General features: G+C 37.9%; 1 protein-coding gene across 3 annotated transcripts in view; it reads left to right on the top strand.

Annotated features, from left to right (window-relative positions):
- The window catches only part of ZBTB40 (zinc finger and BTB domain containing 40), a 77,412-nt gene that overhangs the window by 15,581 nt on the left and 36,886 nt on the right, over positions 1-24,945 (top strand). For 2 of the 3 annotated variants that reach the window (XM_030875506.2, XM_060309854.1), the window contains exons 2-4: positions 5,996-6,087; positions 19,674-20,443; positions 20,920-21,053. In XM_030875506.2, the coding sequence (XP_030731366.1) occupies positions 19,747-20,443; positions 20,920-21,053 (831 nt within the window). In that variant the 5' untranslated portion in view covers positions 5,996-6,087; positions 19,674-19,746. The remainder of the gene's footprint in view (positions 1-5,995; positions 6,088-19,673; positions 20,444-20,919; positions 21,054-24,945) is intronic. The other variant, XM_030875526.2, reaches the window with a different exon arrangement.

The following is a 24,945-nucleotide window of genomic DNA, read 5'->3' as shown; positions in this document are numbered from 1 at the left end:
TTAGTTTAGACAGTACTATCCAAACTCCCCAAGTCTGATTAATTTTAGACTTTTACAGGATAGGGTGTTTGTATCTATGAGGTTGATAACCAAACTAGACCTTTGGTAAATTAAGTTCAAGCCGTTGAGGGAAGTCTCTTGCCAGTCTCTTCCTGGCAAGCCAGCTGGCCTGTTCCAATAGACACATTTCCATCCATCTTTTAGCAGAGACCAGCAAAAGACATGGCATCTCAAATGCAGGTGATCCTGTCAGGGCATCTAGCCGCACATCTCTGTCTGTGAGAGGAGTTGAGGAATGATAGCACTGAGCCCCGAAATCCTCTCAAGACTAAGGTAGTAATTAAGAACAGGGAGCCAGGTAGATCTGCATTTGAGCTTTGCTCTAACTTAATACCTGTATGGTCTTGGGCAAGTTGCATAATCTTGTTGGACATTAGTTTCCTCATCTGTGTATTAGGGATAATAATGGTGTCTACCTCATAGGGATGTTTGGGGAATTAAGTGGGAAAATGTATGGACAGAGCTTAGAACAAATGCTGGACATCATTACCATCATAGAGTAGTTAATGACCTTGCCAAAGGCATTCAGGAGATTCAAGGATAGGAAAAAGAGCAGAGATCAGTGGATTGGGCAAAAAACGATGTTTTAATCACCTCCTCTTCACCTCGTTGATGAGGGAGGGATTCCTACCCTAGGGTTGTGGGGATGGCTAAGCACACAACACTGGACACTGGCAGATGAGACTGAAAGCAATTTATACTCACAGCCCCAGAGGAGGACACAGAGGGTGTACTCAGGAGCAGCATTAACAACCAGGGGCTGTGGGAGGCAGGCTTGCAGTATCAAGAAGGTGGGTGCTTTCTGGTTTATGCCAGAGGATGTGATTGACTTGTTTGAATAATTTTGGGGGCTGGCAGGGAACTGAAACCCACTACCCAGGAATAAACAGGAACAGTGCCTGGCCCCTTTGATAAGGAGGATTGTTTGACTAGGGGACCTTGTCCACGGGAGCAGAGTGGGTACTGGAATTTGTGGTTAGGACATTTGAGGCCTTCTTGATTTTACCAGCTGTCAAGGCAGCACGTAATATTAAGCGTTAATCTTTAGACTTTATACCACAAAAGAGAATATAGGCCTTGAAATGCTGTTCGATATGGCTTTTAGGGAATCTGGGTATGGAAGGCTATGGAAGACAAGCAGAGTTGTCCTGTTCTCTGTGGGAGAAGACAGATGGGCATAGTAGTTAGAATGGAAATGTCACAGTAGGTCATGTATGGTGCCATGAGCCCAGATCTCTTCACTGTGTCCAGTTCAGCATACATTTATTGATTGGCTGTACCATCCTAGAACCTGCCAGGGCTTAACCAGGTTCAGGTGACCAGTTTACTCTAGATCAGGAACAGTTTGACCTCCATTTACTTTAGTAGCAGCCAGGGAAGCTTGTCTAGCCCTGGAAGTCCGGGTTGCTGGAATGCATTCTAAAGGAGTTTTGGTTGGTGCCAGGCCACAGAGCTATTCACCTAAGGCCTGGTTATTAGAATCCTCCGTATTTTGTAGGTTTTATTCTTAAAGCTGTTCTGACTGGAGCAAGGGCAGGTGCAAAAGGGAAGGTTTTGAGGATGACTTGGAACTTTTTAGAGGTGAAGGGTTGCTTAAAACATATTTGATAATAATTAGATGTGAAAAAATGTGATTTGAGAACAGGCAATGTTGTATAGTGCTTTGCTATTCAGAGAGGATTCCTTGGACTATCAACATCTGAGTCAACCCACAGCTTATTAGAAATGCAGAATTCAGATCCCACTGCAGACCTTCTGGATCAGAATCTTTTCTTTGACAAGATCCCCAGGTGATTTTCACGCACACTAAAGTACGAGAAACTGTTCTAGTGGGTAGAAGGGCATGAGCTTTAAAAGGCTCAGACTGGATTTTGTATGTGATCTTGGGCCTGTTCCTTAACCTCTCCACTATTGGGACTTAATTATAAATTGGGTTTAACTGTCTTGCTGGGTTATTAGTATTAAAGGGGGTAACATGTAAAATGTGCTTATTAGTAGCTCTTATTTGTGATTATTTGATAAATAATATCCTTGATAGAATATGAAAAGAGAGAGCAGGATACCATTACGGCTAACTGTTCACGAGACATGAATTGGTAATTGAGAAAAGTACAGTCTCCTGAGCCGATGGGTCAGTGGATGTGGTTGGCTCACTAAACAGTTCCCCTCAGGGTGAGACCGTAAGTGTATGTTAAGTAACCAAGAGTTGACAGCTATACTCTTTAATGGCTACTGAGCCCTTGGAAGGGAGAATAATCTGCAGAAGTGGTAGCTAAGTCTTGGACTCCAGTGAGGCCTTCCTATTATGGAGAAAAGAACTATGGCTTGAGAATTGAGACATGGGCTCACTTATGCCCCTTGTTAGTTCTGTGGCCCTTAACAAGCCATTTAACATCCCTGAGCCTTAGTCTTCATCTGTAAAACAAAGGTAAATGGAAGGATGAGGTGTAAATCCCAGAATATAGCAAGGTATTATCCCTACTTGATATGTACCATAGAGCTCGGTAGACAGCCTCCCGAATCCCCAAAGGTGACTCTTAGGCCAATTCAGCTGCTTTTAGAATCTTCAGTACTGATATTCTTCAGAGCTGTTCTGGCTACCTGGATTTCCCAATGACCAGAACGTACCTTAGGAAAGCACACAGGCCGTTCAGGTATTACTACAAATCTCAAAGATTGGAACAGTAGTAGACTAGTATTTGGGATGGAATGATGATGATAGTGATGATAATAATATTAGAAACAACAATGACAATACATATAAAAAGGTATTACCATGAACCCAGGACTATCAAATACAAAAATCTCCATCCCTTACACTATATATTGCTGCCTTTCAGGCTGGCAGTGTAAGAGAAGAAACCAAATGACAGCTTTTGAACTTGAGCAATGTGGGCCTGCTAAAAGCTATGGTCACCCTTTTCTAACCTCACCAATCCTCCTTGCATTCTCAGAAATAATTGCTAGTGGTTCTCTTTTAACTTAGCTGATTCCTTAGATACGTTACATTTTAAATCATCTTTTTGTGTGTAGCAGATGCCCCATTTCTTGTCTCTGAGTGTGTGATCTTTGCTCTAATTATGTTGAGAGTGCCTGTTATTTCACCTGATTCTGGTTGGTTGTGAGATACTAAATAGCCATGGGGTTAAAGCTGACTCGGATCAAAGAGCAACTCAGCCTCTCAGGACCTCAGTTTCCTCTGTTAAAAAGGGGAGGGATTGGACTAAGGTCATTTGGTCATTGGACAAGAGTACGTGATAGAATAAAGTAATAAAGTAATGAACGTCTGTTTGCTGAAAGCAATGAATAGGGCTCTCCAAGGTCCCTTCCAGCTCTCTGGTTCCAGCAGAATCCAGAAGTCAAGACAGAACTAAAGATTATATTCTGGAGATAGGGATTATCAATAGCAACAGTAAAAACAAAACAAACTTTAAGCAGATAAGGTTGCATTGAGCCAGGCCATATGAGAGATGTCTCAGACTATGAGATAGATGTGCCCAAAGGAGAGTGCAGAATTGTTAGGAGAACTGGAATGGAGGGCCCTTGATCAAGTATTAGGATGGCTTTTCTTTCTTGGGTATTGGGCTATAGAAATCTAGGCAGATGTGTGTCCAACTTCTGCTCCTACGGAGCTTTATTTATTATTAGACAATATATATAGGTTGCTTGTTCTTCCTTCCCATTGCTAGTCACTTTTCTGTATTAGACCATGCCATCTGTCACTGGAATAGCTCTGCTTTAATTGTGCTATATTTCAGAAACTCCTCCCTCAAAGCAGGTTAAGTTCCTCTGCTCATTTTCTGGCCTCCCTGACCTAGGCAGCCTAGTGTTCCACATTTCCTCTTAAGTGGGTATTTTTGGAGACCCACCCTAGCCAGCCCAGTGTCCATAATAATGATGGCAACAACTTACTGGAGGGCTTTCCAGTGCCTTTCCAATGGGTCCAGTGCTAACTGCCTGTGCACATACATGATTCCAGAGCACTCTCCCTCTTCACCCTTACCTGTTGAAATTGTACCTAACTTGCATTTACCAACTCCAGTCCTACCCTTTTCCTTTCCACTCACTGGGATCAATCTGTTTTTTTCCTTTCTCTCGTCTTCCTTTCCCTCTTCTTGTCTCTTGAGTCCTTTTAAGACTTCTGTTTTCAGTCATTCCAGTTGAAATAAGTTGAATCAACTTTATTACAGGCTCTCTGTGAACAAGGACCTTGTTTTATATTTCACTTGGCTCCCACACAGCACCTAGCAGTGGGCTGAGTAATTGGTAGGCAATTGACCCATAAATAGTTGTTAGTTGACATATGTGTATTGCTGGCTGAAGACTTATGGGGAAATAAGTACAGTAAATTGGGGAATGGCAGGTCCAGTTCCTGAGGCCCAGAAAAGAGTCTCTTACCCTTCATCAGTGGCAGCAAAGTCTTTTATTTGAGTGTCTTGCTGAGGACATTGCCAGCAGTTGTGGATTTCAGAACATCTACTTTATTTAATTAACTGATGTATATAAGAGACTGTAAGTCTTTAGTGTTACTTTCCTTCTTGTTCATCAAAGGGATTCCATGTTTCTTACCAGCTCTGACTTAAGTTCTCACTTGTGCTTTTCCTGGTTTTTGGGGGGTTTTTTCCCCCCTGTGTGTAACTGTTGTTTGTTTGTAGCTTAAAGAATCCTCAAACTTTCAGATTCTTTTTGGAAGTAGACAAAATAAAAATTTAAATAAATAAATAAAATCTTTGTGCTTCTTTTAGAAAGCTGGCCTAGTTTCCACTTTGTGTTGAATTCCCATTTGTGTTTTGGGTCATTATGCAGCACTAGGTTCAGCCAATTAAGTTTTTTCTAAGTATCTTTATTCTATATCAGTATAGTCTTTTCTTGAAGCTTTAATATTGTTGCTTTGAGGAACATGCATCCTTCTGGTGCTCTTTTGTTGCTTAAATGTTCTTCCCTTGGGACCTTTGACAATTTTCCCAAGCCTAGTGATTTCAGTTAAGTGCTTAATAACATAATTTAGGTTGCCTCTCTACAGGAATCTACAGGACTTAAAGATTCCAACATGCTGTGTTCCACTATAGTTTCTTAGCTCTGAAAAGCATGCTTTCGTGCCATTATATTTAGCGCTATATTCTCTCCCCTCCATTTAACGTCCTTGCAAAGGGAGTTAGGGGGAAATAGTAAAATATATGTTAGAGGCTTTTACATTTTAGTTGTGCGATCAACAAAGTGTAGTTTAGCCTCTATAGTACATTTCAGTAGCCCCCAAGTCACTAATGTATCCCTCATGATTATATATTAGATTTATTTAATAACAGTATTCTGTACCTGAAAGTGGTCTACAAAGATTATATAGTTTAACTGTTTATTTACAGGTAGGTACTTCAGCTGTCATGTCAGATGGCTAGTTTCAAAACTATTTAATGAGGAAAATTCAGTCTTTCTTGGTAATAATAATACAGCTAACACATATAGTATTTACTACGTGCTGGGCACTGTTTTAAGTGTAAACACACCTACACATTAATTCTCTTATAAGTAGCATATGGCTGTTTTTTTAAGAATCCAATCAGAGAATCTCTGCCATTTAACAGGAACGTTTAATCTGCTTCTTTATTGTGATTACTAATACATTTGGACTTATTTATTTCTACCGTCTTAAGTTTTTTTCTATTTACCTTTGCCTTTACCTTCTTTGCCTTTCTTTTTCCCCTTTTCCACTTGCTATTGTATTAATCACATTTTCTTAATTCCCTTTTATACTTCTTGTTTGCAAATATTTGTTCAGTTTCTGTTCCCTTGTATCCTTACCTGTTAACATACATACTTTTCTTAGGCTAAAAGCTAAAGTTAATCATTATTTTTGTCATCCCCTTGACTCTTAGAACATCCTAACTCTAGTGCTCCTTCTCTCATCTTCCATGTTCTTGTTGATTTTTAATTTCAGAGAGGCAGTGGATTTTTAAGAATATAGACCTCAGAGCCAGACTACCTGAGTTTGGAGCCCAGGTCTGCCACACACTAGTTGTGTGACCTTAGGTAAGTTGTATAACCTCTCTGTGCCACATTTTCTTATATGTAAAATGGGGATGATAAGAGTACCTACTTCACAGGGTTGTTGAAAAGATTAAATGAGTTAATAGATGCAAAGCATTTAGAACAGTCCCTGGCACATAGTAAGCATTAAATAAGTGGTAGCTACTATGGTTGTCATTATTCTACTTTGTTTTTAACCTCCCCTTCCCATATCCATTTTAAAATAGCCAGTGCATTTTAAAACACATTTCTTAATTTCTTTTTTATTAAGATATAATTAACATACAGTTCAATGAATTCTATTTGAAGAGTTTTGACAAATATCTACTTTTCAACCACCATCCAAAATAAGGTACAGAACATTTCCATTCCCCGAGAAGGTTTCCTTGTGTCTCCTCCTGTTTAATTCCCTTCCCCCACACCACCCCACAACCTCCACAACCACTACAGTATTTGATCGCTATCACTGTAGATTAGTTTTTTCTGTATGTCTCTTCCTGTAGATTTAGTCATATATATGTACTCTTTTGTGCCCGGCTTCTTTGACCTAACATACTGTTTTAGGGTTTATCCATGTTGTTGCTTGTATCAATGGTTAATCTTTTATTATAAGAAACCTCCACACAGTTCTTCAAAGTAGTTGTACCATTTTGCACTTTCCTCAGTAATGTATGCAAGTTCTAGTCATTCTGCATCCTCATCAACATTTGGTATTATCAGTTTTTCTGATTTTAACTTTTCTAGTGGATACGTTTAGCAGTTTCTTTGCTTGCTACTTGCTATTTTTTCTTACATTCTATCCTTTCTTTCTGGTTCAGTTTGCTTCTTATAGTAATTCTTTCAGTGACAGTCTCTGAGCCTCTTATCTTTGTTTGAAGGTGATTTTGTTTCAACTTGTATATAGATACATGGTTGATTGTTATTTTCCTTAATATTTGAAAACTGTTACTCCATTTTCTTATATCTATTGTTATTAATGAGAAGTTTGTACCAGTCAAACCGTCTTCTTTGATTAAGTAATAATCTTTTCTTTTGGTTTGCTTACAATTTCTTTTTCTCAGTGTTGTTGATACTTCAAAGTTTTTATTCTGAAGACTCATGTCTGACTTTAGTCCTAGAACATTCTCAGATATTATATCTTCAAATTGCTTCTGCCACATGTTCTTCATTATCTCTATCCGGAACACCTATTCAGATGCATGTGAAACCTTCATATTCTGTTTTCCATATCCTTTAACCTCTCTTTCATATTTCTGTTTTTGGGGTTTTTTTGTTTTGTTTTGTTTTTTACCTCTCTGCTACCTTCTGAGTAATTTTCTCAGACTTCTTTTCCTAATTACTCATTTTCTCTTTAGCTGTATCTAATCTGTTTAATTCATTGATAGATGAATTTCAGTGACTTAACTTTTATTCCTAGAAGTTCTTTTGGTTCTTTTTCACATCTGCCTATTCTTTTTTCATATTATCTTTTTCTTCCATTATGGCTTCCCTTCATTTTGCCTGTTTATTAAAATGAAACAATTAATTTGTAGCATTTTTTCATAGTATTCTATAATTTTTAGGGTTTTCAATTCTTGGAGATGCTATTTGTACTCTTTCTTGCATCTAATGTCTTTCCGTTGTGGTGATTCATTTCCTCATGTGACTTTTTGTTTTTACTGTTTGCCTTTTGGGGGTGGCACAGGAATCCTCCTCATCTGAGACACTCTAGCATCTATCTTGGCAAGGCCCTTCTCGTTTGATTTTTTTTCCTCCTTCACCTCCTACCGCTACTCCTATTTCCCTCCCCTTTATAGCACTTACTCTAATGTATTTGATAAAATGTCTTTTGCTACAATGTAACTTTACCTTACTGTTATTCATTGTTTTGTTTTTGTGTTTTTAACTTACATAAGTGGAATTATGCTCTAGATCTCATTCTGGTTGTTATTGTTTCATTCAATTGGGTATTTAAGATCTGTTTCTGTCTGAATAGTCAGTTGTTGCTTCTTTCTAATGCACTATATTCCATAGGATACATTTTGCATATTTACTTAAATTCTTTTTGTGACTGACATCTAAATGACCTCTCATTTCCCTGCTACAGAAAACAATGGCCCAGTGATCTTTCTGGCCATGTGTCCTTATGAACCTATGTGAGAACTTTTCTGGGAAATGTACTCAGAAATATGATTCTTGGGCCACAAGGCATATATGCACAGAAAATTTCACTAAATATTACCAGAGTGTTTTTCCAGAATAGCTATATGAATTTATATACCACCAGTTTTACTCTAGATTCAAATTTATGTTCTACCACATGTTACTGTAAGACCTTAGAGAAATTACTTAACCTCTCTGGGCCTTAGTCTCCCCATCAGTAAAAGGGAATAATAACAGCATCTGCATCATCAGGTTGTTAAGAGAATGAAATGAATTAATATATGTAAAGCATATTCCTGAATATAATAAGCACTTCCTGAACATATAATAAATGTTAGCTGCTTTTACTGCTATTGTAACAACTACTCTTACTTGTTAGCCAGTTAAGTGAACTCCTTTTCTGAATTGCCATGTTACGTCATTTGCCCATTTTTCTCCCCATTGGATTTTTTTTCCCTAAGGTTTCCAGGAATTTCTTATGTATTCTAGATATTAACTCCTTGTCTTTAAACTGTATAAATATCTCCTGGTTCTACCATTTGTCCATTGTCTATTAATCATATCTATAGACTATAGAGTTCTTTGACAGAAACCTTTAATATCAGTATAATCATATTCATCTTTTCTTTTTTTAAGCTTTTGGGGCAATGTTTAAGAAGTTTCCCAACACCTGCTTCAAAGATACCCTCTGACATTTTCTACTGTTAACTTTTATAAATTTACCTTTCACATTCTGGTCTTCCTCACATGGTTTGTAATAGTGAGCTCATTTCTCTCTATGTTTTTCTTTTTTCCTGTGAGAGTCTCTGTGCCTTGGGTTTTGAAAGTATTCTGTTTTTTTTCTCCTGCATGTCAAAGACCAATTTTTATGTTAATTTCTCAGCCCAAGATTCTTATACGATATAATATATAAATTTGGATCCTTCACCTCTGTATGTCATAGGCCTACATTTTAGATTTCTTGTGGGTGCCATTTCTTCTACTCAAGGCCCAGATAATTAGCAACTTTTATTCTGTTTCCCTGAGCCAGTGAGCAGAGATTTTTCAGACTGCATATAAAGGAGGGATAGTTGTTTGAGGCTCTGTGCTTTGTGCAAGGGTCTCAGTTCCAACTCCCCCACCTTCTACCTGCCTGAAGCTATATTTCCAGTCTCCATGTGAGCATTAATGCTTTCTCCTCCAAGCCTAGGGCCTGTATTAGAGTTTGAAACCCCTTTGGGCCATCATGGTCTCAACTCCCACTTTACTGTTTCAGCTTTGATTTTGATGTCACTTCCATTTCAGGTACCTGGGAATTTCCTTTTTTTTTTTTCTTGCTTGACTATATATATATAGAGATATTTTTTTAATTTATTTTATTTATTTTTGGCTGCGTTAGGTCTTTGTTGCTGCTTGCGGGCTTTCTCTAGTTGTGGCGAGTGACTCTTCGTTGTGGTGCTCAGGCTTCTCATTGCGGTGGCTTCTCTCATTGCAGAGCACGGGCTCTAGGCATGTGGGCTTCAGTAGTTGTGGCTCGCGGGCTCTAGAGCACAGGCTTAGTAGTTGTGGCACACGGGCTTAGTTGCTCCGCAGCATGTGGGATCTTCTCAGACCAGGGCTCGAACCCATGTCCCTCGCATTGGCAGGCGGATTCTTCTTAACCACTGTGCCACCAGGGAAGCCCTAGCTTGAATATATATTTTAAAGCATTTTTGTTACATTTTATCCAGTGTTTCTGTGTGTGAAGTGGGAGGAAAAGGTCCATTTACATCAGCTCAGTGTGCCATTTTGCCAAAAGTCTTTCCTTTAATTAGTATTCCTATTAATCTCAGTAAAATTTCAACTTTCAACTTTACCAGCTTACATTCATTAAGTAACCTTTGAATTTATTCTGCCTTAACTATCCCCATTCTCCTTTTATTGCTCAAGTTTATAACCATGGTTTTAGTATCTATATATTGGTAAACCACATAATTTTGTTCAGTTTTTTTTTAACCTTGCTCAGTTGCTTATTCTGTTACAGTTATTCTATTATTTTCTTATCTAATTTAGTTGTCAACAAAAATGTGAAATAGCTCTGACCACAATCCTGTAGTTAATGCTCAAAGTACCTCCCTCTGCATCATTGGTGGCTCTTCGTATTTTTTAATCTGATGAAAGACTGACCAGAAATTACCCCAAAGCAACATTTTAAGTAAGTTTTAGTTTGTCCTAAAAATATAATCCCAATAATGTGTTCCTTATTAATAGGATTGTTTGAAAAGATTTATGTCCAGGTAAGTCTTTTGATTTACTGTAATCCATAGAGCCTATGTCTTGTCTTAGGAAGAAAATCATATTCTCCTGATATCATTTGTTCTTTAGAAAAACCAGATCAGTGTCTGTTTAGTCGTTTTGTGTTATTTGCAAATTGAATTCTTGTTCTGATTTTTTTCTCAGATATTAAAATAAGTTAATTTACAAATTTTCAGACTTACCTCCTTTTTTTCTAAAGATAGCTCGTACTTTTGTCTGTTTTAAATCTTACAGAACTTTTTTTTCTGTTTTCCACAAGAACTGGGAGATATTCCAATCCTGCTCCTGTTGCTACTACTATTTCAGCAACAAGTCAGTTAGCTCCTAGGCCACAGTTTATCTTTAAAAAGTATGCATTTTTATAACACAGATATTAAAACAAGCTGTAGTGAAACAGTAAGGTTAGATGTTCTCAAAGCTACTCTTTGAGTAAGCTTTAAAAAAATTATATGAATTCATGAATGTTCTACAATCTATACCATAGTATAGGTAGGGTTTGGGGTGATTAGTACTGAAAATTTACATTCCTAAAAGGAAAAATTTCTTAATAGATGAACTTTATTCTTTAGAGCAGTTTTAGGTTCACTGCAAAATTGAGAGTAAAGTGCAGAGTTCCCATTATAATCCTGTCCCCACACAACCTCACCCACTGTCCCACAACACAGTGATACATTTGTTACAATCAGTGAACCTACATGGATACGTAATTGTCACCCAAAGTCCATAGTTTTCATTAAGGTACACTTTTGGTTTCATACATTCTCTGGAACTTGACGTGTATATGATACATGAATTCACCATTGTAGTTTTATACACAATAATTTCACTGCCCTAAAGATCCTCCGTGTTAAACCTATTCATCCCTCCTTACTCCCAACCACTGGCAACCACTGATCTTTTGACTATCTCCATCGTTTTGCCTTTTCCAGAATGTCATATGGTTATATTCATATAATATAGAGACTTTTTATATTGGATTCTTTCACTTACTAATATGCACTTAAGTGTCCTCCATGTCTTCCCATTGCTTGATAGCTCATTTCTTTTTGCACTAAATAATATTCTATTGTCTGGATGTACCACAGTTTGTTTATCCATTTATCTGGTGAAAGACAGTTTGGCAATTACGAATAGAGCTGCTGTAAACATCTGCGTGCAGGTTTTTGTGTGGATGTAAGTTTTCAGTTTTTTTAGGTAAATATCAAGGAGCACAATTGCAGGATCATATGATAAGGATATGCTTAGTTTTATAATAAACTCCTAATCTGTCTTACAAAGTGCTGTACCATTTTGCATTCTCACCAGCAATGAATAGCAGTTCCTGTTGCTATACATCCTCACCTGCATTTGGTGTTGTTAGTGATTTGGGTTTTGTCATTTCTAATAGGTTTTATTTGTAATTCCCATATGACATATGACGTTGAACATCTTTTTGTATGCTTACTTGCTATCTGCATCTCTTCCTTGGTGGGGTGTCTGTTAAGGTCTTTGGTCCATTTTTTAATCAGGTTGTTTTCTTATTGTTGAGTTTCAAGAATTCCTTGTATGTTTTAGATAATAGTCATTTAACAGATATGTCTCTTGCAAATATTTTCTCCCAGTCTATGACTTGTCTTCTCAGTCTCTTGACATTATCATTCATAGAGCAGAAGTTCTTTCAGTTTAATGAAGTCCAGCTTATCCATTATTTCTTTCAGGGATCATGCCTTTGGAGGTGTATCTAAAAAGTCATTGCTATATCCAAGGTCACCTAGGTTTTCTTCTTTGTATTTTCTAGAGGTTTTATAGTGTTGTGTTTTTACATTTAAGTCTGTGATCCAATTTGAGCTAAATTTGTGAAGGCTATGAGGTCTGCGTCTAGATTCATTTTTCTACATGTGGATGTTCAGTTGGTCCAGCACCATTTGTTGAAAATACTGTCTTTGCTCCATTATCAAAGATCAGTTGACTGTACTTTTGTGGGTTTATTTATCTATTCTTTCACCAGTACCACACGGTTTTGGTTACTGTAGCTTTGTAGGTAAGTATTGAAGTTGAGTATTGAGTAGTGTCAGTCTTCCTACTTCATTCCTCTACCCTGATATTGAGTTGGCTATTCTGGATCTTTTGCCTCTCCATATAAACTTTAGAATCAGTTTGTCAGTATCCACAAAATAACTTGCTGGGATTTTGATTAGGATTGTGTTGAACTTATAGATCAATTTGGGAAGAACTGAAATTTTGACACTACAGAGTCTTCCTATCCATGAATATGGAATATCCCTCCATTTACTTATTTTTTCTTTGATATCTTTCATTAGAGTTTTGTAGTTTTTCTCATATACATCTTGTATGTATTTTGTTAGACTTATCCTCAAGTATTTTCACATTTTTAATTTCTTTTTTGGGGGTGCCAATTAAATGGTAATGTTTTCATTTCAAATTTGACATGTTCATTGCTGATAGACAGGAGAGTGATTAAGTTTTTTATATTTACCTTGTATCCTGCAGCCTTGCTGCTATTGCTTGTTATTATTATTATTAAATTTTTTGTCAGTTCTTTTGGATTTTCTACATACCTCATCACAGTCATATCATCTGTGAACAAAGACTGTTTCGCACCTTCCTTCCCAGTCTGTATACCTTTTAGCTGGGAATTCCAGAATGATACTGAAAAGCAGTGGTGAAATGAGACATCCCTGCCTTGTTCCTGATCTTAGGCAGAAAGCTTCGACTCTAATGTTAGCTGTTGGTTTTTGTAGCTGTTCTTTATCAGGTTGAGGAGGTTCCCCTCTATTCCTAGTTAGCTGAGAGTTTTTATCATGAATTTTGTGGATTTTTTCAAATGCTTTTTCTGCATCTATTGATATGAACATGCGATTTTTCTTTTTTAACCTGTTGTTATAATGGATTACATTTACTGATTTTCAAAGGTTGAACCAGCCTTGAATACCTGGGATAAATCCCACTTGGTCATGGTGTTAAATTATTTTTATTATTGTTGAATTTGATTTCCTAATATTTTGTTGAAGATTTTGGTCTTTGTTTTTCTTATAATGTCTTTGTCTGGTTTTGCTGTTAGTGTAATGCTAGGCTCATAGAATGAGTTAGGAAGTATTCCCTCTGTTTCTATTTTCTGGAAGAGATTGTGGATATATGATATAATTTCTTCCTAAACTGTTTCGCAGAATTTACCAGTGAACCTATCTGGGCCTGCTGCTTCAAGTGTTGGAAAGTTATTAATTATTGACTCAGTATCTTTGATAGATTAGGCCTATTCAGATGTCTAGTTCTCCTTGTGTGAGTCTTGGCAGATTGTGTCTTTCAAGTAATTGATCCATTTCATTAAAGTTATCAAATTTGTGGGCATATTATTATATTATTCCTTTTTTATCCTTTTATTGTGCATGGGATCTGTACTGATGTCCCTTCTTTCATTTCTGATATTAGGAATCTGTGTTCTCTCTTTTTTCTTAGTTAGCCTGGTAGAGGCTTATTGTTTTATTGATCTTTTCAAAGAGCCAGCTTTTAGGTTTGTTTTTTTTTTTCTCTTGATTTCCTTTTCTCAGTTTCATTTATTTGTCCACTATTTTCTTTTTCTCCTGCTTACTTTGGATTTACTTTGTTCTTCTTGTTTTAGTATCCCAAAGTGGAGGCTTAAATTATTGGTTTTAGATCTTTCTTCTTCTCTAATGTATGCATTCAGTGCTATAAGTTTCCCTCTAAGCACTGCTTTTGCTGCATCCTATAAATTTTGATAAGTTGTATTTACATTTTCATTTAGTTTAGAATATTTTTGAATTTGTCTTAAGATTTCTTCTTATGTGTTATTTAGAAGTGTGTTGTTTAATCTCCAAGTATTTGGAGATTTTTCCAGCTATCTTTTTGTCATTGATTTCTAGTTTAATTCCATCGTGGTCTGAGAACAGAGTGTATGGTTTCTATTCTTTTCAATTTGTGAAAGGTAACTTATGGCCCAGAATGTGGTCTATCTTGTTGAATGTTCCATGTGATATTAAGAAGAATATGTAATATGCTGTAGATGAAGTAGTCTATAGTCAATTGCTTGATGGTTCCATTAACTTCACCGATGTCCTTACTGATTTTCTGCCTTCAGGCTCTATCCATTTCTGATAGAGAGGTGTTTAAAGTCTCCAACTATAATAGTGATGCACCTATTTCTCTTTGTATTTCTTTCAGCTTACCTTACATGTTTTGATGCTCTTTTGTTAGTTGCCTACACAATAAGGATTATTATGTCTTGTTAGAGTATTGACCCCTTTTTCATTAAGTAACTCCCCTTTATCCCTAATATCTTTCCTTACTTGAAGTTTGCTCTGTCTGAAATTAATATAGCTCCCCTGCTTTCTTTTGATTACTGTTAACATGGTATATCATTCTCCATGCATTTATTTTTAATCTATATGCAACTTTAAGTGAGTTTCTTGTAGACAGCATCAGAGTGGGTCTTGTTTTTTGATCCACTCTGACAATCTGTCTTTTAATTTGTATATTTAGAGCATTGATCTACCATATTTGTTAATGTTGTCTGTATGTTGCCCTTGTTCTTTGTTCCTACTTTTGTCTAACATACTTTTTCATTCTTTTGTAGTTTTAATTGAGCATTTGACGTGATTCCATTTTCACCTCTTTTTACCATATCAGTTATACTTCTTTTTAAAACTTATTTTAGTGGTGTCCTATAGTTTGCAATAGATTTACAACTAATCTAAATCCACTTTCAAATGACACTGTACCACTTCACATGTATTATAAGTACCTTATAATAATAATAACATAATCTTAATCTTTCCCTTCTCTCCCTTGTATTATTGCTGTCATTCATTTCATTTATACATAAGCATATAGAATTGACCCTTGAACCATGCAGGAGTTAGGGACACTGACCTCTGGCACAGGCAAAAATCTGCATATAACTTTGTAGTGAGCCCTCTGTATCTGTGGATTCAACCAACTGCAGATTACGTGGTACTGTAGTATTTAGTGTTGAAAAAATCCACATGTAAGTGGATCTTCACAGCTCAAACCTGTGTTGTTCAAGGGTTACCTGTATAAACATAAGCATGCATAATCAAATACATTGTTGCTGTCATTATTTTGAACAAACTGCTATCTATGTCAGTTAAGAATAAAAAATAAAACTGCTATCTATGTCAGTTAAGAATAAAAAATAAAACTGCTATCTATGTCAATTTTTGTTTTACCTTCACCTATTCATTCTTCAGTGCTATTCATTAGTTTATGTAGATCCATATTTCTGTACTTTATCATTTCCTTCTCTCTGAATAACTTCTTTAACATTACCTGGAAGGCAGGTCTACTGGCAGGCAAGTCCCTCAACCTTGCTGGTCTGGAAAGTATTTTACATTCACTGTTAAAGGAAAAAATTTCAGGGTAGAATTCTAGGTTGGTAGTTTGTTTTCTTCTCTCAACATTTTAAATATTTCACTCCACTCTTCTCTTGCCTGCATGGTTGTTTGAGGAGAAATTAGATGTAATTCCTATCTGCTTCTCTGAAGGAAAGGTCCTTTTTCCTCTGGCTTTTTTCAAGATTTGTTTTTTAAACTTTGATTTTTCTATAGTTTGAATATGATGTGCTTAAGTATAGTTATTAAGAGCATTTATCCTGCTTGGGGTTCTGAGCTTCTTAGACCTGTTGTTTGGTGTCTAACATTAATTTGGGGAAATTCTTAGTCTTTATTGCTTCAAATATTGCTTCTGTTTCTTTTTCTCTTCTCCTTCAGATATTCCCATTGCACATATGTTTTACCTCTTGTGGTTGTCTCACAGTTCTTGGATATTGGTTCTGTTTTTTTCAGACCTTTTTCCTTTGCTTTTCAGTTTTGGAAGTTTCTTATTGTTATATCCTCAAGGTCAGAGATTCTTTACTCAACCATATCTAGTCTACTAGTAAGTGCATCAAAGGCATTCTTTATTTCTGTTACAGTGTTTTTAACCTCTAGCTTTTCTTTTTCATTCTTTCTTAGAATTTCCATCTCTCTGCTTACATTGCCATCTGTTTTTGCATGTTGTCTACTTTTTCCTTTAAATCCTTTATTAATCTTTTTTTTTTAATTCCTTGTCTGATAATTCCTGACATATCTGACTGTGGTTCTGATGCTTGTTCAGTCTCTTTGAAGTGTGTTTTTTGCCTTTTAGTATGCCTGGTAGTTTTTTCTTGAAAGGGAGACATAAAGTACTGGGTAAAAGGAACTGTGGTAAGTATAACTATAGTGATGGGGTGGTAAGATGTGAAGGGAGGAAGTGTGTTTTATAGACCTATCATTAGGTCTCAGTCTTTTGGTAAGTCTGTGCCCCTGGACTGTGAACTTCACTGATACTTTTCAGTCTCCCCCTCCCCACCTCCTTAAGTGGTACAGGATGGCTAGAGTGGGCTGACGTTGGGTATTTCCTTTCCTCCAGTTAGGTTAGACTCTGGTAAAATAGTTTCTTCTGATACTAGGCCTTGTTGAGAAGAACAGAATCCTCTGTCATATTTTAAAATGGTTACTTTCTCCTTCCTCCTGCCAGAAGCAGAAGGGAATTTTCCCCCAGTATTCACTTGAGTACCCAGTAGAGCTCCTGGAGTTAAAACTCACAAAATTATGACTCTGTCCCTCTGGAGTTTTTAACTCTCAGACTTGTCCACCCAGAGCCTCCATCAGTTCGTTAACTTAGGTTTAGTTTTCCTATTCTGGCACTGCTTCCCATGGATTTCTCTTGGTGGGTTTCTGCTCTGAGAAGTTGTGATTGTCTGCCAGTCTCTCCAATTTTGGGAGCAGTAGTTTTGCCCTGTGACCTCACTTCTCTGACAGAGCTAAGAAGAGTTGTTGATTTTTCCGTCTGTTTGCCTTTTTACCTGCCAAGTTAGAATGGTGACTTTTAAGCTCCTTCCATGCCAGACCAGAAACCTGGAAACCAGAACTTGGAAATATTTTCATTTTTATTTTTATTTGTCAGTTTCAAATGTGGGAAAATAAGGAATAGTGGTGGAGTGGAAAGGTAACAAAGGCAACCAATGTTATTTTGACAAATGTCAAAGACCATGTGACTTTCCTGCTTAAAGCCCTTCAAACCCTTCATTGACTCCTCATTGTCTTTAGGATAAATCCAAGCTCCTAAGCATGGCCCATGTATCTTTCTGTGGCCAGAACCTCTGCCTGCCTCTCCAGATTCATCTCCTGACACTCCCTGTCCCTTTCTATATGTTCAGTATCACTGAACTCCTTATAATCCCCTCCTAAACCTCCTTCCTGCCATGTGATGTTTTCTTATTTGTGTGCCTCACGCAGGCTTCCCTGCTTGGAGTGCCTTTTTCTCCCACTCTTTTCACCTCATCAGTGCCTGCTCACTTATTAAGGCAGGTTAGCTGTTAGCTCCTCCACAAAAACCTTACTGTAACTCTTGGATATCCCTATTCCCCAAACTGGGCTTCTAAGTACAAATCTCTATCATTACATTTCCTGCCATTCATTTATTCATTCCACCAACTAACCAACAGTGTTTGTGTTAGGCAGAATTTTAAGCACTGGGATGCAGCAGATGATGAAAAAAAAAAGTTCCTTCCCTAATGGAGTTTATATTCTAGTGAAGGGGGGTACATGATAAGTAAGTAAAAATATGTGTCAGTAGGCTATGATAAAAAATGGAGTAAGAGGGATGGAATGTTCTGTGGTTGGAGAGGAGGTTGCTATTTAAAGAACATGGTCAGATTTGATTAAATGTTCTAAATCATTAAAAAATAAATAAAATAAAGAACATGGTCAGGGAAGACCTCGTTGATCATGTGGCCATTGAGCAGAGTCCTGATGGGAGTGAGAGAGTGAGCCATGCACACATGTGAAGAAACCTACAGGTGAATATGCTTAGGGTGTTCCACAATCAGCAAGGAAGGCGTGGTGCTTACAGCAGAATGGGTGAGGGGGAGCGAGGCAGAAGATGAGGTTTTAGAGCTAATGACAGCCAGAGTAAGAATTTTGGCTTTTGGCTTTTACTCTGAGACCAGGAACCATGGAGGCTTTTGTGCAAAGTGACATATATGGCTATGTGCTAAAAAGATCTCTCTGACTACTGGGTTGAAGATAGAGTAGGGTAGGGGTAGGGCTAGGAAGGGGTGGAGGCATGGGGGACCAGTTAGGACATTGTTGCAATATCCAAATAAAAGGTGATGGCGGCTTGGGCTGACCAGAGTAGAACCAGTGGAGGTAGTAATAAGTGATTGGATTTTGGATATATTTTGAAGGTAGAGCCAACAGGATTTATAAAGGATTGGGTAAGGGATATGAGAAAAAACAGGAGTTAAGGATGATTTCTAGGTTTTTGGTCTGAACAACTAGAAGAATTGTTCTGTGAAGAATTGCTGTGAAGTGGGGAAGATGGCAGGGGAGTTTGGATTTAAGTTTAAGAAACCTAACAGGCCTCCAATTAGAGATGTTCAATAGGTAGTTGGAAGTGTGCGTCTGCAGTTCAGAGGAAAGGGCTGAGCTGGAAATACAAATCTAAAAGCTCTCAACATTTAGCTATTTCAAAGGTATGGAATCAGATGAGAGAGAAGAAGTGAGATGACAGTCCTGGAGCACAGCAAACTTTAGAGGCCAAAGTGATGCAGAGAACCCAGCAAAGGAACCAGAGAGCGCAGGATCAAGTGAAAAATGCATTTTAAAGGGGAGGGAATGACGACCTGTATTCAGGGCTGCAGATAGGTCAAGTAATATGAGGACATTGTATTATAAATCTGTTTATATATATATATATGTCTCCTTCATTTGGCTGAGAACTTGAGAGCAGAATGCATTTAGCAATATAGTCACTTACATGGGTATGTAAGTGGGTATGCCACTTAATGGCTGTTTTTCCTTAAGCTGGTTCTCTCAGTCTCTTTGAGCTTCAGTCTTATGTATAAAATGGGGAGGATACAGTACTTTTCCAGTGAGTTTTTGTGAGGATCAAATGAGATCATCCAGATGACACACTAAGCATAGTCCTGTTCATGCAGTTAAACCCATGCCAGTTATTATCATGATTAATTCAGTATACCTGGCACAGTACCCCTTCCTGTTCAGCAGCATTTGCTGAATGAACCAGTGAATTGCCTGTTCATTTTCATATTTCATTCAGGGCATTTCCCTGTGTGCTTATGAAGTATTAACATGGCATTTTTGGGGTTTTTCCAGGATCTAGTGCTGATCCTCACAAAGTGATTCTGGAAGAAGAGAGTAAAGGAAGTCCTCAGACAGAGCTGATGCGATGGAGCTTCCCAACTATAGCCGGCAGCTGCTGCAGCAGCTCTACACGCTGTGCAAGGAGCAGCAGTTCTGTGACTGCACCATTTCCATTGGTACCATTTACTTCAGGGCCCACAAACTTGTCCTGGCTGCTGCCAGCCTCCTGTTCAAAACCCTGCTGGACAACACAGACACCATCTCCATCGATGCATCTGTCGTGAGCCCTGAGGAGTTTGCCCTCTTGTTAGAAATGATGTACACTGGCAAACTACCTGTGGGCAAACACAACTTCTCCAAAATCATCTCCTTAGCCGACAGCCTACAGATGTTTGATGTGGCTGTTAGTTGTAAAAATCTTCTAGCTAGCCTTGTAAACTGCTCTGTTCAGGGTCAGCTGGTGAGGGATGTCTCCACACCATCCTCAGAGTCATCCAGGAAGGAGTTGGAGAAGCCTGAAGTAGAAATCCTTTCCTCCGAGGGTGCTGGAGAGCTTCATTCTTCCCCGGATGTTTCCACCCCTCCAGGGGGCCCTGTGAAAGCCGAGGTGGGGGAAGTGATCCAGACGGTTGTGCAAGAGATGAGTGTGGATCCTTCCGCTGCCCAGGGGATTCAGGGGAATGCAGACACCCCAGTGGAGACTCCTCTGACAGCTGAAGATTTTTCCCCTTCTCCTGTTGTACAAACCTTTAGTGAGGCAAAGGAAGCAAGCCCAGAATCAGGTAATATTCATTTAATAGTTGTTTTGTAATCTGTCCTTCTGTTGTCAGTTACTAGATTCAGTGATCTTTATGATTTTTTTGTTTGTTTGTTTGTTTCATTGATAAATTTATCAAAGATCACTGTTAGATTGGAAACCAAAATCCAATGCAATACTTGTACTAGGGTATTCTTCTTTTAAAAGTGTCTGTGGTTTTGAGTGTTGCAAGCCTGAAGATGAACCACAGAGCAGAAAAGCAGTATTGAAATAACCATGTACCATCTTTGATTCTTACCCGTTATTTTAACTAGGATAATGATGGCACAAAGGAGGAAGCTATTAGAGATGCTGTTTGCTATTACTCATAACTGATACATTAACTGTTTTGTTTACAAATGCAGTACATGACCTAAAGGTTCTCAGACAGCTTAAACTTTTAAAAATTATTTCAAGTAATCAATCACTGATTTTTTAAATTTTGTTTTGTTTTACATTCAGAGTATGAGGGGAAGCATTACCAGCTGAATTTTCTTCTAGAAAATGAAAAAATCTTCTCAGATGCACTCTTGATTACCCAGGATGTTTTAAAAAGACTAGAAGAATGTTCAGAAATTAAAGGTGCACAGAAGGAGGTAGGTACCATGAGTTTTATTTGTTTGCTGGTTTAGTGTTCTCAGGATAGCAGATCAGTTATCAGGATCTCAATTTTTTTCAAACTTAAAATTTTTTTTTTTTGACATTTATCCCCTAAAGGACAGTCATGCAAAAGTGCTAGGCAAGAGACTTTCAAAACGAAGTTATATTTTGATCACTAGGTGGATCCCAGCTTACAACCGGTTTTGATCCAGGATACTTAACTGAGCTTACCATTTCCTCCTGATTAATCAGGAATAAAATGGGGCAGAAGGTAGTTATGGATAACCCCAAATCAGAGATGAAGTAATAAAAACAAAAAACCAAACAACAATAAATACTCAAAACATGGTACGAAAAGGATTTAATATGGACTTACACAGTAAATTGCATCGTGTTTAGGAATACAGTGGTCATTTTCAGACATAAAAACAATAATGGTGAACATTTATTGAATTCTTACCTTGATACACTTGGTATCAATACATATGTTATCTCATCTAATCCTCACAAAAATCATTGAGGTGGATACTATTTTATTATTTTTTATCACTGTTTTATGGATGAGAAGAACTGTCTCAAAGAGGTGATGTAACTCGGCCAAGGTTGCAGAGCTCATAAAACTAAGCTCTGAGCAAGAATTCAAACCTAAGCATTCTGACTTTAGAGCTCTCCTCTTACACATTGAGTTACTGCCTCCCAAAGGGATAAAAATGATGCGTGTATGTCATGTATGTATAAAGGTACATAGGCATCACCTGACAGAAAACTGTCAAATGGTTATCATGCTCTATTTCTTAGCTGACGTTTTCTGTTTTTTCATTATCTCAGTGAGGTGCATCCCCACCTGTGGGCTCCCTCACTACCCAGTTCCTCACACCTGGTGCTGTAGGGTTGACTGCACTGCCACTTTAGGACTCCCTTGCTTCCCCTTTCTTCCGGCCATGCTTCCCATTCTGAGAGGTGCTGGCAGAGTGAGCGGGCACTGCCCCTGTAGTCTTGCTCATCTGACTGAGGGGTTAGTGTGGGGAGGCCTCCCATGTTGCTGTAGACAATTTAGTGTCTGTTAGTTACTTTTTTTTTTTTAAAGGGAGGTTGCAATTTTAATTTTTTTATTATTTATTTATGGCTGTGTTGGGTCTTCGTTTCTGTGCGAGGGCTTCCTCTAGTTGTGGCAAGCGGGGGCCACTCTTCATTGCAGTGCGCAGGCCTCTTACTATCGTGGCCTCGCTTGTTGCAGAGCACAGGCTCTAGACGCGCAGGCTCAGTAATTGTGGCTCGCGGGCTCAGTTGCTCCGCAGCACGTGGGATCTTCCCAGACCAGGGCTCGAACCCATGTCCCCTGCATTGGCAGGCAGACTCTCAACCACTGCACCACCAGGGGAGCCCTGTTATTTACTATTAATCCAAGCAATAAATGCCTTCTACTATTTAAATAGTTCCCTGATTCATAGCAAGTTACTTTTTAAAAAACAAATTCAAGATCAAGTATTTACTTTAACCATGGTTTATCGACAGTTGGCTCTAAATTGTTTTTTTGAGAGATAAGCTGTTTACAAGACTGGGCTGACCCTGATGACTCTCTTAGGGGAGGTTTCAAGTGGTAAATCCTTGATACTCTTTGTACTGATTATGCTGAAGGACATTATGGTTTTGTATTTTTGCACTTGGATGTTCTCTTAGCTGTTCAATCCATCATTTTGTCACTAGTTTGCTACCTCGATAGCTTATAGACACACCTCTTCATTTTCTCTCTTAAGACTTCCTCTCCACTTAACTTTGGTTACAGAGGAGCAACATCATTCCTTAGATCAGCAATACTCAAATTATTAGTGTCACCTCTGTGTCCACCATTAGTGTCACAACTTAAACTGTGCCTTATGCATTTTTTTCCCAACACGTGTACCTAAAAGTGTCTGGCACATACAGGTGTTCAAGAAATGTTTGCTGTACAGGGATTCATTCAACATTTCCCCCCCACTGCTTGTCCTAATCATTTGATGGCAATAACGTTAATAGTACTTTGCAATAACACTGATTCACTGTTGGTGATCATTATAGGCTTATGTTATTTCTTCCTCGGTTTTAGAGGTCAGAGTAAGAGCACTACAAATCACTTGGTAGCTGTATTTAAAACTGATTCTGTTTTATTCTATAATAAATTGTTCAGCTACAGAAAGAAAAAAGGAAAAATACTTTAAGAACGTAAGATTAAATTAAATATAGAGTTGGGGAGGTACTGCTTTGTATGTAGGCCCTGTACTTCTCTCTTTCTCTCTCACTTTATTTTAGACAGCTTGAGGTATGATTGATGTACAGCAAATTGTACATATTTAAAGGTTATAGTTTGCTAAGTTTTGAAACCTGAAATCATCATCACAATCAAGATAGTGAACATAATCATCACCCCTAAAAATCTTGTCACATCCCTTTGCAATCCGTCCATCCTGCCCCTTTCCACTTGCTATTTTCCAGGTAACACTTGTCTGTTTTCTCTCTCTCTAGATGAATGTGCATTTTCTAGAGTATTTTATAATCTGTATTCCTTTTGGTCTGGCTTCTTGCATTCAGCATAACTATTTTGAGGTTCACCCAAGTTGTTGCATGTTCATTCCTTTTTATTGCTGAGCAGGGTCCCATTGTATGGACATACCATTTATTTATCCAGCTCTACCATTTACTAGTATTGTTAGCTTCAGCAGCTTAATACCTGAAAGCCTTAATTTCCTAATTTGTAAAATTTGGTAGTGTTATCACCTACATCATAGGGTCATTGTGAAATTAATTAAGATTTATGTAAAACTCACACTAAAACGGCAGGCACATAGAAGGAGCTCAGTAGGTGACGACTGCTTTTGTTTGCTGATACATTAACTCAGTATTTTTTTAAAATTTTTTATTTATTTATTTTTAACATCTTTGTTGGCATATAATTGCTTTACAATGGTGTGTTAGTTTCTGCTTTATAACAAAGGGAATCAGCTATATGTATACATATATCCCCATATCCCCTCCCTCTTGCGTCTCCCTCCCACCCTCCCTATCCCACCCCTCTAGGTGGTCACAGAGCACTGAGGTGATCTCCCTGTGCTATGTGGCTGCTTCCCACTAGCTATCTATTTTACATTTGGTAGTGTATATATGTCCATGCCACTCTCTTACTTCATCCAGCCTACCCTTCCCCCTCCCTGTGTCCTCAAGTCCATTCTCTATGCCTGCATCTTTATTCCTGTCTTGCCTGTAAGTTCTTCAGAACCATTTTTTTTTAGATTCCATATTTATGTGTTACCATACGGTATTTGCTTTTCTCTTTTGGACTTACTTCACTCTGCATGACAGTCTCTAAGTCCATCCACCTCACTACAAATAACTCAATTTTGTTTCTTTTTATGGCTGAGTAATATTCCATTGAATATATGTGCCATATCTTCTTTATCCATTCATCTGTCAATGGACATTTAGGTTGCTTCCATGTCCTGACTATTGTAAATAGAGTTGCAATGAACATTGTGGTACATGTCTCTTTTTGAATTATGGTTTTCTCAGGGTATATGCCCAGTAGTGGGATTGCTGGGTCATATGGTAGTTCTGATTTTAGTTTTTGAAGGAACCTTCATGCTGTTCTCCATAGTGGCTGTATCAATTTACGTTCCCACCAACAGTGCAAGAGGGTTTCCTTTTCTCCACACCCTCTCCAGCATTTATTGTTTGTAGATTTTTTTGATGATGGCCATTCTGACTGGTGTGAGGTGATACCTCATTGTAGTTTTGATTTACATTTCTCTAATGATTAGTGATGTTGAGCATCCTTTCATGTGTTTGTTGGCAATCTGTATATCTCCTTTGGAGAAATGTCTGTTTAGGTCTTCTGCCCATTTTTGGATTGGGTTA

Source organism: Globicephala melas, chromosome 1, assembly GCF_963455315.2.
Source record: "Globicephala melas chromosome 1, mGloMel1.2, whole genome shotgun sequence".
Lineage (NCBI taxonomy): Eukaryota > Metazoa > Chordata > Mammalia > Artiodactyla > Delphinidae > Globicephala > Globicephala melas.
Note: the sequence above shows the minus strand (reverse complement) of the source record. Positions and strands in the feature narration are given on the sequence as shown.